A 16,093-nucleotide genomic window follows, 5' to 3' on the forward strand; every position below is an offset into this window, starting at 1 on the left:
GCAAGCTCACTGTCGAAGAAGGCTGAGATGTACCAGCTGGCATATACACTTGTCGTCCACGTCTGTCGTCCGGTTTTACACAGCATGCCGTGAGCAGCGCCCAATGAGGACTGGACCTCCCGCGCAGCGCGCCAATCAGCAGGCCCCGAGCCGCGGACTTGTGCGGCCGACCAAAGTCCGCTGGAGTAAAACGTCCACCCCATCCGGCCTTAGCGTCTCTATCAACCTCTTGGATACTTTTGTTTCTGTAGAGCGAGTCGTGACGCTCCACCATGTACGGCATGCCAACCGACGCAACGCAAGGATCAAAGCCCTGTACAGCCCACGCCTCGACCCCACTATCGCACAACATAAGAAGCTGTCCGCACCTGCATGCGCAGCCGCAAAAAGGCCACATTTGTCCGCACTCCCGGCATTCGCTCCCCGTGCCGAAGCCTGCCGTACACATTGGCGCATAATGGCAAAATCCATACACGTTGTGTCCAAGCTGGATAATGCCAAACATGCCGTATTCCACATCGACGAAGACCCTCCAAGCCTGGCGGCATCTTCAGTCCGTGTCCAGACGTGGCTTGTTTCCCTCACCTACAACAACTTGACGTACGCCCGATCGGGAACCCCTCTGCACTGGTGGGATACCTATCCCGTCCCCGAAGCGAGTCCAACACCCTTCAACAGTTGGGAAAAATGGGGTATCGTGCCAGCTTGGGGCTACGGCCGCGTCCTTGAGAGCACAAACGATGCCATAGCACCAGGGTCGCTGCTGTGGGGCATGTGGCCTACTTCAGAGCACACCGTCGACCTCCAACTTGAAGCAATTGAGCCATCGGGTCATTGGTTGGAGCGTAGCGCACAACGAAGTAAGCTCATGACGGTTTACAACAGCTACGAGCAAGTTAGCGAAAGCGATGCGCAGACCATGCGCATGACCGCGCTCTGCAAACCTCTCTGGCAGGGTCCGCATTTGCTCAACACGAGCGTATTTTCTGCACGACGTATCCACCCATTTGGTTTCGGTGCGCCATGGTCCCAAGAGGATGCCGACTTGTCGTCGGCTGTGGTCGTCAGCCTCTCCGCCTCAAGTAAGACCGGCCGAAGCTTTGGCTGGGAAATGGCAAGGAATCGAGATGTGTCCAAACACGGACCTCGTGCCTTGATACAGATGACATCAGTCCCCAACACATTGTCTGAGTACGACTCGTCCCTGCCAATGAGGGCAGCTGCATACGACGACACGAGCGCCATGGCGTGGGCCGAGCATTTCAAGCCATCACGAGTGGTCATTGTCGACTTTGGCGCATCTGACGCAGTTCTAGAGTCAGTCAGAGCCACAGCATCAAAGCTTGCTCCAAAAGTCACTGTCGTTGCTGTCGGCTACGAAGCCAAAGTCTATACACAAGAGGAGATTGCAGCCAGGATGGCGACTGCCAGTACCAAGGTCCCGGTCAACACAAGTGGGATGCGAGATCGGGTCATCGAATCTCAAGGCGCGTTGGAATTCTCGAAGGAGCTGGACGGCACATGGAACAAGTGTTTGAAAGAAGAGGCTTTTAGCAGCCTGCAGGTAAAAGTCTTGAAGACCGTCCAAGGGGAACAAGGCATCGAGGGAGCATGGAGTGCCTTGTGTAATCGCAAGGTTATAGCAGACGTCGGCATAGTAGTTGACTTTTCTGTAAGATATACCTAGTGTGTAACGAATTCTTCACATGATGGCGTTTGGCGTCGAAGTCGTTGCAATCAACGTTAACATCCTTGCCAAGCATCAAGTCCATCAGAGACCCTTATACTTTCCGAGAAGGCCATTACAATGAGTCCCTTCCTCTCAAATTCGGTCTATGACTGAAACTTTTTGCGCTTCTGATGGGAGCGCAGGTGTTCCCTACATGCCGAGGAGTCAACGCTTTGAGTACGACACAACTGTACTTTGCATAATGAGAGATGAGATAGGTAATTTACACCTGTCGGATCTTTCGATTGCGCCTTGAGTTTCTTACACGACTCGATGAGCCGTTCTGAATTTTACGTGGTCTTCTCGCTCGCACGCTAAGGGACCTACTTCCTAACCACAGACGTTGTGCGGTGCTGTAGAGAGTGTCTTTCAGCAGCCCCTTGCTGACATTCAACCATGAAATCAAGCACATATTGGCAATTAGAGACTAGGGTCGGTGACATAACTCACTGTATGGTGAGCTCAGAGATAACCCCGCAATCGAATCCTACGCGAGGTTTGACCTCACACTTCCTCCAGATCTATCTCTACGAAGGCCAAGCACTCTATCGGCGCCAAAACCTTGATTGGAGAATCAACTATTTCTGTTCCGATACTGTCAACTACAATGTCTTCGTAGTTCCAACAGCCTTGTTGTTTTTGTCACATGGACGTGCGGCCACTTGGCCAGAACTTGACCCCACTAAGCTGCGCCGCATAGTGGCATAAACCACTCTATGCACATGAAGAATCTGATGTGCATTGAGCCAACTTCTGTCACGGGGAGAGGTCTAGCGCCATTGAATGAATGCACGCCAGCTCCTTCGTATCTCCCAAAAGTCTAGCTTACAAGCAAGATGACCTGGCCAGAGACTTCTATGTAGCTAAGGATGGACAGATACGTAGACGATGTCCTGGACGGCACGTGTTCAAGTATCAGCGAGTTGCTATAGGGAGAGCTTTTTTCACTCTAGACAGCTCTTCTCCATCCTCTCCACCCTCTCCTGGTCCACAATCACGCAGCATTCCACTTACCATTCCAAAGTCCCCGATACCGTATTGCGCTCTCACTGTCCCTATAAAGTGCCCAGGTGTGTAATAGTCAAAATGTGCCCTTCTTAGTGCAGTCGATGACACAAACACCTCTCTTCCTCCTTTTCTATGCTGACTTAGCTTCACCAAGACACTCATCGATATGGTCACCCACACCACTATCCTCACCGCAATCATTGGCTTCAGTCTCCTGGCTGTGCCAGGAGTCGCTGCTCCAGCAGCCCTCGTTGCACCCTCCGTTGCTGCTGGCGAGTGGCTCGGCGGCATCGACATGCCTCGGGTCTGTAGGGGTCAGTACGATGCCAGCGCCATAGATCTCCGAGTAGGAGACACATGCAATGACTGGCGTTGCGGCGTTCGTTATTATCCTTTCGTCACCGACGTGAACACTCCTGCGACATGCACGAGGCAGTATGGTCCTGGTGTTTATGCTTGGTGCTCTGGTGGATGGGACAAGTGGTTTTGCTATAGGGCATGAACGGAAATGTAACAAATCACATGCAATTGGGCGCCATAAAATGATTTCTCATCGAACAACTGTCGGCGCATATAGACTGCGAGAACTTTGCGAACGTCGTCTTGGCCAACGATCCTCTTGCCTAGTTGATTGTATTGACTTCGATAAGCGAACCCAAGTCGCAAAGTTGGCCAGGCCTTGGTCGACAGGGTATGACAGCCATCAATTGAATCCTTGTGCCTAACGTGAGCGTGCCTCTGAACCGCGCTACTTGCATGTTACGGAACTTCGGCCAGGAGCGACCTATTTGCACGACGGAGATCTGAGTGTATGAGAGAACTAGAGTTGTTTACGTGCTATGCTTCCAACATCCTACCCAATATGGGTCACGGATCCGACACCTCATGCGTTCAATACTTTCTCTCGATGCTTGGTTTCACCCAATGCGCTCCCTCTTCGCAGGTTCTCTCAAAGCTTTGAGTTTGTATCTTCGTGTTATCCCAACCACTGACATACTTCCTATCTTCCGGGTCGTGATGGCCATCTGGCTGTTTCGCATTACCAATATACAACGCTTTCGCGTAATAGCAGTGCCGTCCATGCCAGGTGTACTGCATACAATCGTTGTGTTGAAAACACCCGGTTCTGCAAGAATCGAGGCTTGTGTGAACAGTGGAATTGTCAGGCAGCTGAAAGCCTGCGTCGAATGCTGCATCCCAGTTCTCGCGCTGAGAGAAGTTGCCGTGGAAAGAGAAAAGTAGATCACGATAGAGCACGGGGTGCTCACTGGCTGATCGTCGTTCGTTCTCCCAGGACCAAAGGTCTTTATAGAGTAATGGATGAGTCTTGTGTAGGCTGATGACAGGTTCGCACCAGTAGTCTTTGCCGAACGGGATGTTCTCGAGCCGATGAGGGCTGAACATGGGCCAGAGGCCACCGATACTAATTCCAGCTTTGTCGTGCAGAGCCCATCCCAGTATACTGTCGCCACAGCAATCGGCTCTGATGTCTTCCATGTATTCGATAGCAAGCCGGGGACCCTTGAGGCCGATGCTATTGCTTGGACGATCCACCAGTCGGTGCGCAGCGGCCGTGGAGAGTATGAAGCCAGCGCCTCCGTATGCAAACCACACCTGCCCTTCGTTCTCAGGATCCGAACCAGATTGGTACTTTCTGCCAGGCGATGGCGATCCGAAGTAGTAAGGCGCTGAGCTATTATAGTTCTCTAAAAGACGGAAAACGTTGTCCCAGAACATGTACGTATCGCTTTCAAGAAACACGTACCACTCGGCCGCATTGTTGCGCTCAATCGCCTTCTCCACTTCCGGCAAGAACTTGTACTTGTCGATCACCCAGCCTTTATGACCCTGCTGCAGCTTCCTGCCCTCACGGCTTGCATTCTTTTGCGCCTCGTAGACGAGGTAATCCTCGGGTTTCAAGTACGTGTTCGGCGGCAGATCTGCGAGAGTGTCGATAGTTTGGTGGTCACGACCGTAGGTATGATTTCCGTCCGAAACGATCAGGATGTTGGAGATGCATTTTATGACCGTCGAAAGCTGCGCATTGGTCCGCGACTCATCATCTGCTGCCCCAGTTTTCAGAACCACCTGAATCTTCGCGAGAAGGTGCATTGGAAATAGAGCGCATTCGTCTGCGACGCCGCCCTGTTGGCCAACACTTTCTCTTGTCTTGAATTGCGTCTTTGTGTCCCATGTCCAGAAGTCAAGTCCATTGTCGGCTTGCGACTCCGAGCCCTGCGCTGTCGATACGAAAGGCTTGGGGTGGAAAGCTTGATTTCCCAGGATATCGCTTGGTAAGGTTTCGACGTAGGTCCAGTTGAACAGGACGAAGATATTGATACAGATGGCTATGCCAACCAAAGCGCATAGTAAACGAAGCCATTTATGGTGGTTACAAGTTGTTTTTGGTGAACATCCGATTGTGCGCTCGTTCAGAGAATGATCAGCACTCCGTTGGAAGCGGCGTGAACCTGTTAACATGTTGGATGTGGGCGCAAGTGTGACGTCGAGGTGTTACGTCATGTTCAGTTTGTCGAGCAGGTTCCGAAGACCGCGTTCAGCTGTAGGGTGAGTGTTGGTCGACGAGCGCAGCGTCGACAGACTGCTGAAGAGATGGCAGCGTGCACAAAATTGTTCGTGAGACAATTGACTGCGGGAAGAAGAAACACTAGGCGCGCTTCTTCTTGGGTGGTTGCCTTACGTGATACCCCTTGCAGCAAACGGTGGCGCAAGGCAGCAGTTAGCGAGGATTTTCCATCTTCGTTTGCTAGCAACGATGCCGCTACCCGCGCCAATGATCTAATCTGTGGAGCTGAAAGTGTCCCACAAATCCGAAGGGTCTGCTCGAGGTGAACGCTGAAATGACCAAAAGAGCAGCTGATGTCGCTTTCAGATGTTACTATTGCCTAGCGGGCGTCGCGACAGTGATGAGATTTGTGCTTTGGTGTGCTGAATGATCGTAACAGCGTCCAACATAACGACGAACAGAAAACGCCTCCATGTGAAAAAGGGCGATAATCTGTGGCCAAACAACATCGATGAGAAAGGCGAGAGTAGAGGTTCGTCGCATTCAGCACCAAAGCGTTCCCAAAGAAATGGTTGGCCGGGCGGAACGTGTGCCACTACAAGCTAGCGTCGGGCGTCATCACGTGCACAGATGCTGGGTCGGATCGCTGTGGGGCTTCGACCTCCAGTCCACCACTCTCCGACACCGCCGAGCACACAATCAGGAGTCAGCCACACCAGGCCTGACGCTCGTATATATACTTGCTGGCTATGCAGCCGTGACCAGGAAGCTGCTAGGCGCTAGCAGTCCTTCGTTTCGATCGAGCCTCACGATATCGAAGGGCGCTTTCACAGATCCGTCCACCGTACGGAAACTCACGAACGAGCAAATAACAAACCGATCGACCGCCTCAGGCAGGGCTTTGGTATAGCTACCCTCCCAATAGCCGCATAGGAACGTCCCACTACTGGCGCACACACCTCCACGATTCGCGACGCTGCCACTACATCGTTTCCTGATGGGACACTTAGCATGTGGCAGCTATGGATGTCGGTTGATTGGAACAATGTAATCGAGCGACAAGATCACATGTAGCAAGACGCGACTGTGGTCGACGTTCAAGTAGATCGGGATGTGAAGCACAACCGTAGTTGCTAGGTAATAATGCATTTGGAAGGATGTGTGCGAGCTTGTCAATGACAGGTCCAGTAATGCATACGCTTAAGGGCAAGGGAATGGTGTTAAGGGCCATCACATGTGCGTTGCATCGACCCATTCAATCCACGGCGCATGCAGCCTTCGTCTGACATGCCCTTGACATGGCTCAGCCCGTGCATCTCAGTTATCGATATTCGACGGCATGCAGTACTCGATCATAGGTGAGGGGAGAAGCTACTACTGTTCTCTGAATACGGCTCAGATCGGTGTCGATTAGCCTGTGCTACTTCAAGCTAGCGTCAAGCGTCAGCATGTGTGATAGAGGCGGGGCATATACGGCGCTTCGTCCTCCACACTCCCCGAATATCGATTGTGCCCTAACGAGCGAGCGACTTCAGCTTCAAATATAGTTCAGCTAGAAGCCTGGGCTACATACGAAAACCGCCTCTCGTTTTTCTGTCGTAATCTTTCCTCCTTCTCGAAACCCCGTCCCAAGCGCTACGAATCACCGTCCCGGATATCACAATCAACAATCCGATCACGTCGATCGACGGCGACGCTGCTGAGAGCAGGTCTGTGTAGACATTTGGCAAGCCGCGCTCGGATATCAACAGAACAACAGTCTTTGGTTCATTGGGATAGGTGGTGCAACCGAAGCATGAACGTAACAGGTGGACTGGAATGTCTTCGCTGTTCTACAATCGATTGGGAAAGATTACGACCAGAACTCAATGAAAGGGTACTTGTCTGCGCTATCGAGGAAAGCGTTACAGAACTAAAGCAGTCTTCTTGTCCCACTTGTAACGTGCTTGGAACTGCTTTAGAAGCTCGACAGTTGGCCAGACACATGCCAGATGCGAAGGAATTTGGTCTGTGTCTAGTATACTCACGCGGGGTATTCTCCCTCCGGCGGAAAACCAGCCATATAAGAACCAGCTTCACTTTGTCTTTGAAGCTTGGTGAGAAAGATGATCCATACCTCACCGACTTACAGGCTGAAGCTTTCAATCGCGTTGATTTCGAGTCCTTAAAGTATTGGATGGCAAATTGTAAAATGCACGAGAAATGCAATATTTCACCAACGTCAGGTATAAATGACTTGAAGGTAATTGATTGTCATCACAGAAGAGTCATACTAGCTCCAGAGAAGTGTATATTCATTGCACTCTCCTATGTTTGGGGCCCGTCGATGTTGGAGGACTATACGCAGTTCCCCGACCTACCAAGCCGACTTCCTCGCACAGTGGAGGACAGTATTGAAGCTACTACCATGCTGGGTTTTCAGTTTCTATGGGTCGACCGATATGTGAGTTCCACATGATATTACTTTGAGAAAGTAGCTGACTTGGCAGTGTATCAATCAGGCAGATCATGATGTTCAACGACAGCAGATCCAACAGATGGGACTCATTTACTCTTCAGCTCAGATCACTTTGATCGCAGCGTTCGGTTCAGACGCTGATTCCGGTCTACCAGGCGTCACACGTGACCGCCAGCGTTGGAAACTCCTCACACATGCTGTTACCGATCGTCTACTGCTAGTCATAAAATTGCCGCCTAAGATAAGGGGAGCACGTCAGATTGTCGCAGCGTCAACTTGGTTCTCGAGAGCGTGGACTTTTCAGGAAGGTTATCTCTCTCGAAAACGGATATATTTCTTAGAAGACCAAGACTTATACCTTTGCGATGAAGATTCGGGAGTGAACATGACAGGAGAGCTTACAGATCAACTTGCTGCGTCCCTGCCGAATTCTGCCGAGATACAAAACCGAGTGGGAGCAATCATGCGTGAATATACGCGACGCCAACTCACCTATGATTCAGACGCGCTCAACGCTATCTTGGGTGCCCTTGGAACCCTGGAGAGAACTGATCATATCTGGGGGGTGAGTCTTGCACGGGGAGAGGATATACGGAGCTATAAAGTACCTGAGGTAGGCATGGCTTTGGATTGGGAGCACCTACTGCCATGTTCGCGACGCAAAGGCTTCCCAAGCTGGTCACCCCTTGGTTGGCGCGGCACTGTCAATCATTGCGCTTTTGTCCCAAGCGTTTCATCAACATGCTCCGTCGAGCTCTGGTACGACGGAGAGTTCAAACTACCTTGCAAAGCCTTTGGCAGGCTAGCCGAACGTTCAAGTGATTTACTAGAGGATTCGAAGCTCCTTAAACTGACAGCCACCGTGCTGAGGTTAGATCTGGAGCACCTGGAAGACGGCCACACAAACACAGCCGGCTTATATGTCAAGGTTCCGTATAGTCATGAGATCGACCTATTTGTGTGGCCATCATGGGACGTCGACTATAAGAGCAAAAGGAGTCTCAACAAGGCTAGGATGCGATTGCCATGTGTCGTCATCCTGCAACATCCGGATGACTCATGTCTCGAGAGAGTCACACATGAAGGCAAACGAATCTTTGAAGAAAGATCGGTGTTGTTCATATTGCAGAACCATGGTAGTCACTATGAGCGTATCGGGCGTTTCTCCATGCAAAACCATAAACGAGGCAGTGTGTTTGCCCGTGATAAGCAAGGCAGGCCCGTGGAACTTACCTTTCCCTATGACGCTGATCTCCATAGATATCGCGACGCTACATCCTGGATGGAAAGCGGTGTGAGGGATACATTCCTCCTAGGTTAGTACGACCACAGTGGCCACAAAGCGACACAGCTTTAGAACGCATTGATTGGGAAACGGTTCGTAACTCTCGAGTCTTTCACCACCGTCGATCGCTCAAGAACAAGAACGAATGAGAGACTTGCTGCGAGTGAGGTCAAAAGTTTCAGTACAGCGAGCATCGACCACAACGAGCATATTTGTTGATTATGTACCACCTTTGGAAGACAGGTTTGAGGATATGCAATGAGCAGGGACAACGACTAAATCAAAAGTTGCCCATAAGAGATAATGTCTAGCGGTCGGCTTGATCGTGCTGAGAGGATCGGAGAATCGGTCGAATTGTTCATGGCGGGCATGGCGAAGGACCAGACTATCTTGAAATCTTTGACAGTTTACTGTATACACACCCACCTATCCTGAAATCCTACAATCCCGATCTCGCAACCTACAACATCGCAACAACAGTCGACACAACTCCACCTATTATGCCCCGATCATCACGGATCTCAAGTCTGCCCTGTACCTCTGGTTCATCACTTTCAGATTATCCATCAATGTCATTTGAAGAATCGCGCTAGGTGTCATCGTTTTGGGGGCCAAACCATGCGGACAAACCCTGTCTCCGCTCTCATAAGCGACTCGCGGCGCGGGAGCGCGTCGGCGACCGTGTTCTGCTGTCATCGTGATGCATACGGCTTTTGTATTAACTAATTTAATCCGTGAGGCATACAGTGTTCCTCCGGCACTATCTTTTGTACGACCTTACCCTGGGTCTTGAGGGTCACGGCCTTGCTTGGTATAGCTTGACCCGTGCCAAATAAGGCTAGCATCAGGCGACGGCACGTGCAAAATGGTGGGTAAGCCTTTCGCGATCTTTTAACACGCACATCTTGTTCTTCTCTAGGTTACCGCGCAAACCGGCGATCATAGCGTTGAATTCAGTTACCTACGCGCTGTGGACTATCTTGACCTCGTTTCTTCAGTGGATTTCACACTACCACAGCGCATGCGCCCGCGAGCCTCGGCGCTACGGTAGCCTCGCCTCTCAACAGTTGAACTCGGTGCGCTGAACTTGATCGCGTCAGCAGATGGATGATAAAACCTTAATCTGAATCGAGGAACACTTCGTACATGTGTTGAATCGTTCCAAACGTGTTCCAGCATTATTACCTAGCCTAACTAGATTGCGTTCAGCAGTCTTGAGGGCTTGATTGAGCACTTTAAACCCCCACATTTCTTGGTTCATCAAGGGCGCAACTGGTCACTGGTAATTACCTAGGTACACCGCGACTCTATCCCTTACTGCGCGACCTGCTTTCGTTTCGAATACGCTGCGTTTCATGGTCTTTCAAGCTTCGCCATATCGGCTGAGGCTCTCGCAGAAACGCAATTCATTTCGTGGAACCCTCGCATCGATCAATCGGTACCGCTTCTGATCAGCGCTTACTACGGTACATAATCCTATAAGACGTGGAGTGCGCATAATACCGAGATTGCTCAAATTCAACCTTCCATCTTTCGACACCCCCGTTCAATCAACGAGATCTCAGTAGCATCAGCTTGAAGTCTCTCTGGCCCAGACCTCACACGGCTCTTTCTCAAGTGGCATCCAAGCGTCATACGTCTTACCGCACCTGCTAGACACAGCCACGAGTTACATCGCCCGCACAGGGTTATCTCTACCCTAGAACGCGAAGAACAGCCTACCAATGGCTCCACGTCGATTACCCTATCTTGATACATTGGTGTTGAGGAAGCAAGTTCTGGAAGATCGGACTGAAGGATCCAAGCAACGCAAAGCAAATTCAATCGCGCGAGGCATAGGACATGGGATCTCACAAGGCACAAGAGATGCAATTGCGCGAGGGATGCAAGAGGTGAAAGGAAACCTTGCACGGCTGCGACCCCACTCGGACGTGGTGTGTAGCAATCTATGCGAACGTTGCTCCAAAATACCATGGGTTGAACTCGTCACGGCGGGGGATAAGGTGAAATTTCAGTTGATTGGAATGACGAAGCCACTAGAAGAATTGCAAGTCTCTGCCTGCCCAAGTTGTCGAATTCTTGGCTCCAACCTCCCAAGTTTTGATGTCACCTTCTTGAGTATGGAAGATCGATACTACCTTCGATTTAGAGACAAACACGACAAGTATTGGTATCCATCATCTTTGAGGATCATCCACAAAGAAAATCCGTCTCTTCTTGACAGATCCTCAGCTTTCATCGATAAAAGAGGATATGTCAATGCACTAGAAATGAAGGGGAGAATTGAGGATTGCATAGATAATCACAAACAGTGTAGACCGCAGCCATGCGATAGTTTGAGAGATTTGAAAGTCATCGATTGCTACGAGCGGACTGTCGTCTTGGCTCCAGAGAGCTGTCGATTCGTTGCACTCTCCTATGTGTGGGGTCGACCTACACAGGAGGCAGAATCGATTGATAGACCACAGTTTCCAATGCTCTTAGATGTATTCCCTCGCACCGTAGAGGACAGCATCGTAACAACCATTGCGCTTGGCTTCCAATACCTATGGGTGGATAGATACGTACGTTCCTGAAATGCTTAATGAGCACAAGCTGATCAAACAGTGTATTGACCAACATAACGCCGACGACCAAAGTCACCAAATTAATCAGATGGGGGCCATATACTCTTCAGCCCAGGTTACGCTTATTGCAGCGGCCGGCACAGATGCCAATTTTGGTCTACCAGGAATCAGCAGAGAGTTCAGCTATCCAGAATCGTGTTCCGTTACCAAGAATCTATGTCTGGTCAACGCCTCTCAATCAGTCACACGATCGGTTTCAGCATCCACCTGGTACTCTCGAGCATGGACGTTGCAGGAAGGTTACCTCTCGAAAAGGCGACTGTTCTTTGTAGAACACGGGATAGATTACATTTGCGATGAAGACCTTCAGGATGAAGACCTGAGAGGCGGCCTGATTGCAAGTGAACTTGCTGCCTCGCTACCTAGTAAGATGAATGCTTGGGATCGTGCAAATCACATGATGCGCCAGTTCGCAGGACGAAGTCTTACATACGAAGGAGATGCTCTCAACGCTATCATCGGCGCGCTAGGAACTCTCGAAGGTGTTGATCATACAGAGGGGGTAACTATCCAAAGGTCTAACTCTTCCGAGACATCTAGTACGTACATGGCTCTGAACTGGTGTCACGATCTGCCTTGTTCCCGGCGTGAAGGGTTTCCCAGTTGGTCGCCTCTCGGCTGGAGAGGGGAAATTGATTATCTCGACTACCAAACCACGATCTCATCCGGCTGCTCGCTCGAAGTCTGGCACGACGGAGGATTTAGGCATGTTTCCGACGCTTTCGGGAAATTATCGGAAGGCCATCGCGCACACAGGCCAACACAAGAGAGGTACCTCAGACTGAACACCACTGTGGTAATGCTAGATTTCGTATATCTCGACCACGAGCCTGGTATACCCAGTGGATTTTATGTGAGGGTTCCGTATGCCTCCAACCTCGACCTCTTTGTTCTGCCGTTTTGGGATGCAGACGATATGCGACAGGGCAGTATACAGCTGCCTTGTGCTGTTGCCGTGCGGCGCAGGACACTCATGCAAAAGACTTGGAGATGCGAGCAAGAGTCACAAATACTCATCATGCGACAGCACAGCACACATTACGAACGCGTTGGATGTTTCAATTTGCATTGGTCTCATCGTCATATCTATGCCCGAGAGAAGCAAGGCCGGATCTTTTCCCTGGACTTTACCTATGGCAATCCGCTTCTGGAATATGGTGACGGTACCTACTGGAAGAAGAATGGCGAAGAACGCACGTTTCTTCTCGGCTAGCTCGACCTTGAAACTCTCCGCGAAGCTTCAACCTACCTGAAAGGCATCGGTGTATACAGACATGGAATAAAATCAAAGTTCGTAGCGTTACCATCAAGAGCGGTAGACACGTAGAGTCTGAAGTCGTATACATCGCGTGAGAGAGTAAGATGGAAGGACAATAACGAAGAGATATTCATATTTCCAATGGTCATCTACAACTTCGCTCCGCCAGTTGCAGCTCAAAGATCAATGTACTTTAACGAATTACATTGTGTGTCCGACGCGATGGGTTTGCCGTTAAATGCAATCTTGAGATGTCCCTCCCACGTACCCCCATGATCCATCTTGAAGCACGCCGAGTCGTACCCATTCTCCTGCATCCACTTGAGCTCGCGCTCCACAGCGTTCTCAATCGTCTTCGTCTCCGAGGTAGTGTCGCATTTCGGGCCAGACGTCGTCGCGTAGTATTGCCAAGCAGCGCCATCAACATTTCCAGATATCACCGAGCAGCTGTTGACATCGGATTGGCCTTTGATGTATACAGCAAGGTAGTTGGCAATGGAAACGATGGCGAGAGTGGCAGTCGCGCCTTGACTCACAAAGCCGGCCGCAAGTTCAATGTCTCGGCGAGCCTCTAGGGGAGCAGCGATATCCTTGCCGAGGCCGTATCTACAGCTTTCTGGTTAGCGAGTTGCAATAACCAATATACATTGTTGGTAGAGCAACAACATACTCCTCGCCACTGCTATGCCGCTTCTCGTAATCACCGATAGCGAGTGCCTCGGCAGTTCCGAGCAAGCAGAGTATGTGAACGAGCTGGAAGCGCATCGTGAATAAGTGAATTGTATTGGAACAAGAGTCTTGTTGAAGATTTTTACAGTCGCGTGATATATGGGTTGGAAAGAACTATTGATCTGGCGGAAGAAAACCCTTTCAGGTGCTTCAATTGTCTTATATAAGTAGATAGATACAGCACAAGACCTACAAAAGGCCCGCGGTCTACCTCCCCTTCTCAGAAAGTTCAAGCTTTCGACGACGATTATGCCTCGTTGATCCGAGCCCGATAGGGCCTCCAAAGGACTGGTGGCCTTGAGGAAGAGTCAAGAGGGTCATTTTGAGAGACGGCGACGTGAATCCATGTAGTAGAGTCGATTCGACAAACCGGCAGTGATGGATGCTGGGCGCCTAAAGAATGATGAGTGAACACGATCGAGTATTACAGTACAAAACTAAGCGCCAGCCACAAAGCTTATGTCGATCCATGAGATTTTGGTCCAAGAGTCGGAAAGTCGGTCGGAGCAAGAGCATGGGTAGTATACGGACCGAAGACGGAACGCCTTGTACTCACAGCCCCGTGCGGCTATGAAAAACAAATTAAGAATGGATGCCTAAGCCACACTGATGTAGATGATCGATGTAGAGAGACGTTAATCTCAAAAGCTTGAAACTTTGTCAAGGCTAGAGTGTTTGAAACAAGGGTGGTAAAGGTGGGCTAGACAGCCTAATTCGGCCCTTTGCACAGACCAGAGATCGAACGCCTGATAGACGGCGAAGTAGAACAACAGGACCGATCTAGGATACGCAAGTTTTCAGGTACAATCGAATCAGTCTACTGACTTGAGAGACATGCATATTGCGTCTCTCAAGCATGCTGCTGCCCTATCGTGAGCCTTGGACATGATTTCCGGCCAATGACCCCGTCAGGCGTACCATGAGGGCGGGCAGTTGAACACTATAGCCTCAGGCGTGCATCAAGTCAATCCATACTTGACTATGAGTATCTCGATAGTCGGGGCGACTTGGAATGTGAATGCATATATAGCTGGCAGTAGACCCCAGTTTTCGTACAACACCTTCATAACTTGGCAATCACACTTCTGCTACGCTTCTACAGTTTGTGATAGTTCCACTACCGACCCGTTCTGCCGCCCATCATGCGTCTTTCCACAATTGCTGCTACTGCCCTCTGCCTCAGCTACAACGCAGTGGCTATCCATCTTCCAGAGCGGGAGGCGCTGCCAGTATTGAGCGAGAAACCTCACAGCAGGTACGACGAAGAAAACACCCTCAATCTTAGATTCTTGTTGCATCAGAGCTGCACGGCGTCTCTCATTCACCCTGCTAACAAGCTGCCATAGTGACAGTCTCGACAAACGTCTTACCATCGAAGAACAGGTAGCCATCCTCGGTGCAGGCTCCATGGTGGCGCTCAACGTAAATGCAATTGCCACGTACGTTTCCAACTTGATGAAGGCGCAGAGCGAAGCCAACACCTGTGGCGTGATATCTGGCACAGTCGACGGGTATGTCTTGTCCTCTCTCTCCCATCTCAGACACCATGTCCAAAATTTTCGATACTATACCCTTCCTCTCTACATTCTTCGATGGCTACTAACGTGGTTGCCCAAGTGTCAACTATCAGTACCATGCGGCAACAACAGGCAAGAACTGCGACACTACAGCTGAGACCAAGACGATGAATGATGCCGTCGCTCGGGCATTGGAGTTTATGCAAATTCACAATATCAATCAAGCCTGCTTCAATATGCAGCATGGCGGCACGTGGAGAGGATTACTACAATTGGCAAGTGGTGGTAGGACAATCATCAACGGCAAATGCGACAGTGTGACATACACATTGACCGTGACATAAGGAGTTTGATACGAAGACCCGGGCCTGATATCGAACGGATAGATAGATGTAAACGATCTGATTTTTCCATCACTAATGGTGTGCGCATTATTTGGTGCCTTGCGACCTTCCTCTCCTTGTTTTGTCTTTTTTTTTTCTCACTTCGCCAAACGGACATTTTATTAGAACGTCCAAGGTGATGTCTCTTGAACGTTTCTCGTAGATCTCACTTCCCGGTCGGACACGGAGGGAGGTAGAAAACGTAGACGAAGGAGTTGGCTTAACGAAGGTATTTGATCTTGCCGATCAAAACGATCATTTGCAGATGAATGGATATGAATGTAGATATAAGACGAGCCACGTTGCTGAGATAGGAGATGGTGAATATGTTATAGTTGGGACATGTAACAACAATCCTACATGTCACATGCCAACAACTCAGCATGGTGTTGAGAACGAGACTCAAGTGGGGATGCTTACATGCATTTAGGCATGCCGATAACAGTGTGGGGGAACCGAGCTATACCAAGCTTGAAGTCTCCCACAAGAGCCCATGTTCATCTCCACATACCCTCCCTGTATATCGTTCACCCATATAATCTGATAGAAGATTGATCGCGACAACCAAGTGT

At 50.2% G+C, this 16,093-nt stretch overlaps 7 protein-coding genes across 7 annotated transcripts; 5 read left to right on the forward strand and 2 right to left on the reverse strand.

Annotated features, from left to right (window-relative positions):
- Positions 1 to 103: 103 nt before the first annotated feature.
- On the forward strand, positions 104 to 1,687 carry GT037_000017 (uncharacterized protein; the record flags this gene model as incomplete). Its single annotated transcript, XM_038925064.1, has 1 exon — positions 104 to 1,687. The coding sequence occupies one exon, from the start codon at positions 104 to 106 to the stop codon at positions 1,685 to 1,687; it is 1,584 nt and encodes a 527-aa protein (XP_038790920.1).
- Positions 1,688 to 2,903: 1,216 nt separating this feature from the next.
- GT037_000018 (uncharacterized protein) lies at positions 2,904 to 3,239 on the forward strand (the record flags this gene model as incomplete). The annotated part of the gene is made up of 1 exon (XM_038925065.1): positions 2,904 to 3,239. One exon carries the CDS (start codon positions 2,904 to 2,906, stop codon positions 3,237 to 3,239), a length of 336 nt encoding a protein of 111 aa, XP_038790921.1.
- Positions 3,240 to 3,628: 389 nt separating this feature from the next.
- Positions 3,629 to 5,218, reverse strand: GT037_000019 (uncharacterized protein; the record flags this gene model as incomplete). Its single annotated transcript, XM_038925066.1, has 1 exon — positions 3,629 to 5,218. The coding sequence occupies one exon, from the start codon at positions 5,216 to 5,218 to the stop codon at positions 3,629 to 3,631; it is 1,590 nt and encodes a 529-aa protein (XP_038790922.1).
- A 2,372-nt stretch (positions 5,219 to 7,590) lies between these two features.
- Positions 7,591 to 9,043, forward strand: GT037_000020 (uncharacterized protein; the record flags this gene model as incomplete). The annotated part of the gene is made up of 2 exons (XM_038925067.1): positions 7,591 to 7,707; positions 7,754 to 9,043. 2 exons carry the CDS (start codon positions 7,591 to 7,593, stop codon positions 9,041 to 9,043), a joined length of 1,407 nt encoding a protein of 468 aa, XP_038790923.1.
- A 2,438-nt stretch (positions 9,044 to 11,481) lies between these two features.
- Positions 11,482 to 12,847, forward strand: GT037_000021 (uncharacterized protein; the record flags this gene model as incomplete). Its single annotated transcript, XM_038925068.1, has 2 exons — positions 11,482 to 11,571; positions 11,615 to 12,847. 2 exons carry the CDS (start codon positions 11,482 to 11,484, stop codon positions 12,845 to 12,847), a joined length of 1,323 nt encoding a protein of 440 aa, XP_038790924.1.
- Positions 12,848 to 13,068: 221 nt separating this feature from the next.
- GT037_000022 (uncharacterized protein) lies at positions 13,069 to 13,657 on the reverse strand (the record flags this gene model as incomplete). The annotated part of the gene is made up of 2 exons (XM_038925069.1): positions 13,069 to 13,498; positions 13,563 to 13,657. 2 exons carry the CDS (start codon positions 13,655 to 13,657, stop codon positions 13,069 to 13,071), a joined length of 525 nt encoding a protein of 174 aa, XP_038790925.1.
- Positions 13,658 to 14,763: 1,106 nt separating this feature from the next.
- Positions 14,764 to 15,482, forward strand: GT037_000023 (uncharacterized protein; the record flags this gene model as incomplete). Its single annotated transcript, XM_038925070.1, has 3 exons — positions 14,764 to 14,876; positions 14,968 to 15,132; positions 15,239 to 15,482. 3 exons carry the CDS (start codon positions 14,764 to 14,766, stop codon positions 15,480 to 15,482), a joined length of 522 nt encoding a protein of 173 aa, XP_038790926.1.
- Between the last annotated feature and the right edge of the window lie 611 nt (positions 15,483 to 16,093).

The sequence above is a fragment of the Alternaria burnsii genome (assembly GCF_013036055.1).
Source record: "Alternaria burnsii strain CBS107.38 chromosome Unknown 705, whole genome shotgun sequence".
Classification (NCBI taxonomy): domain Eukaryota; kingdom Fungi; phylum Ascomycota; class Dothideomycetes; order Pleosporales; family Pleosporaceae; genus Alternaria; species Alternaria burnsii.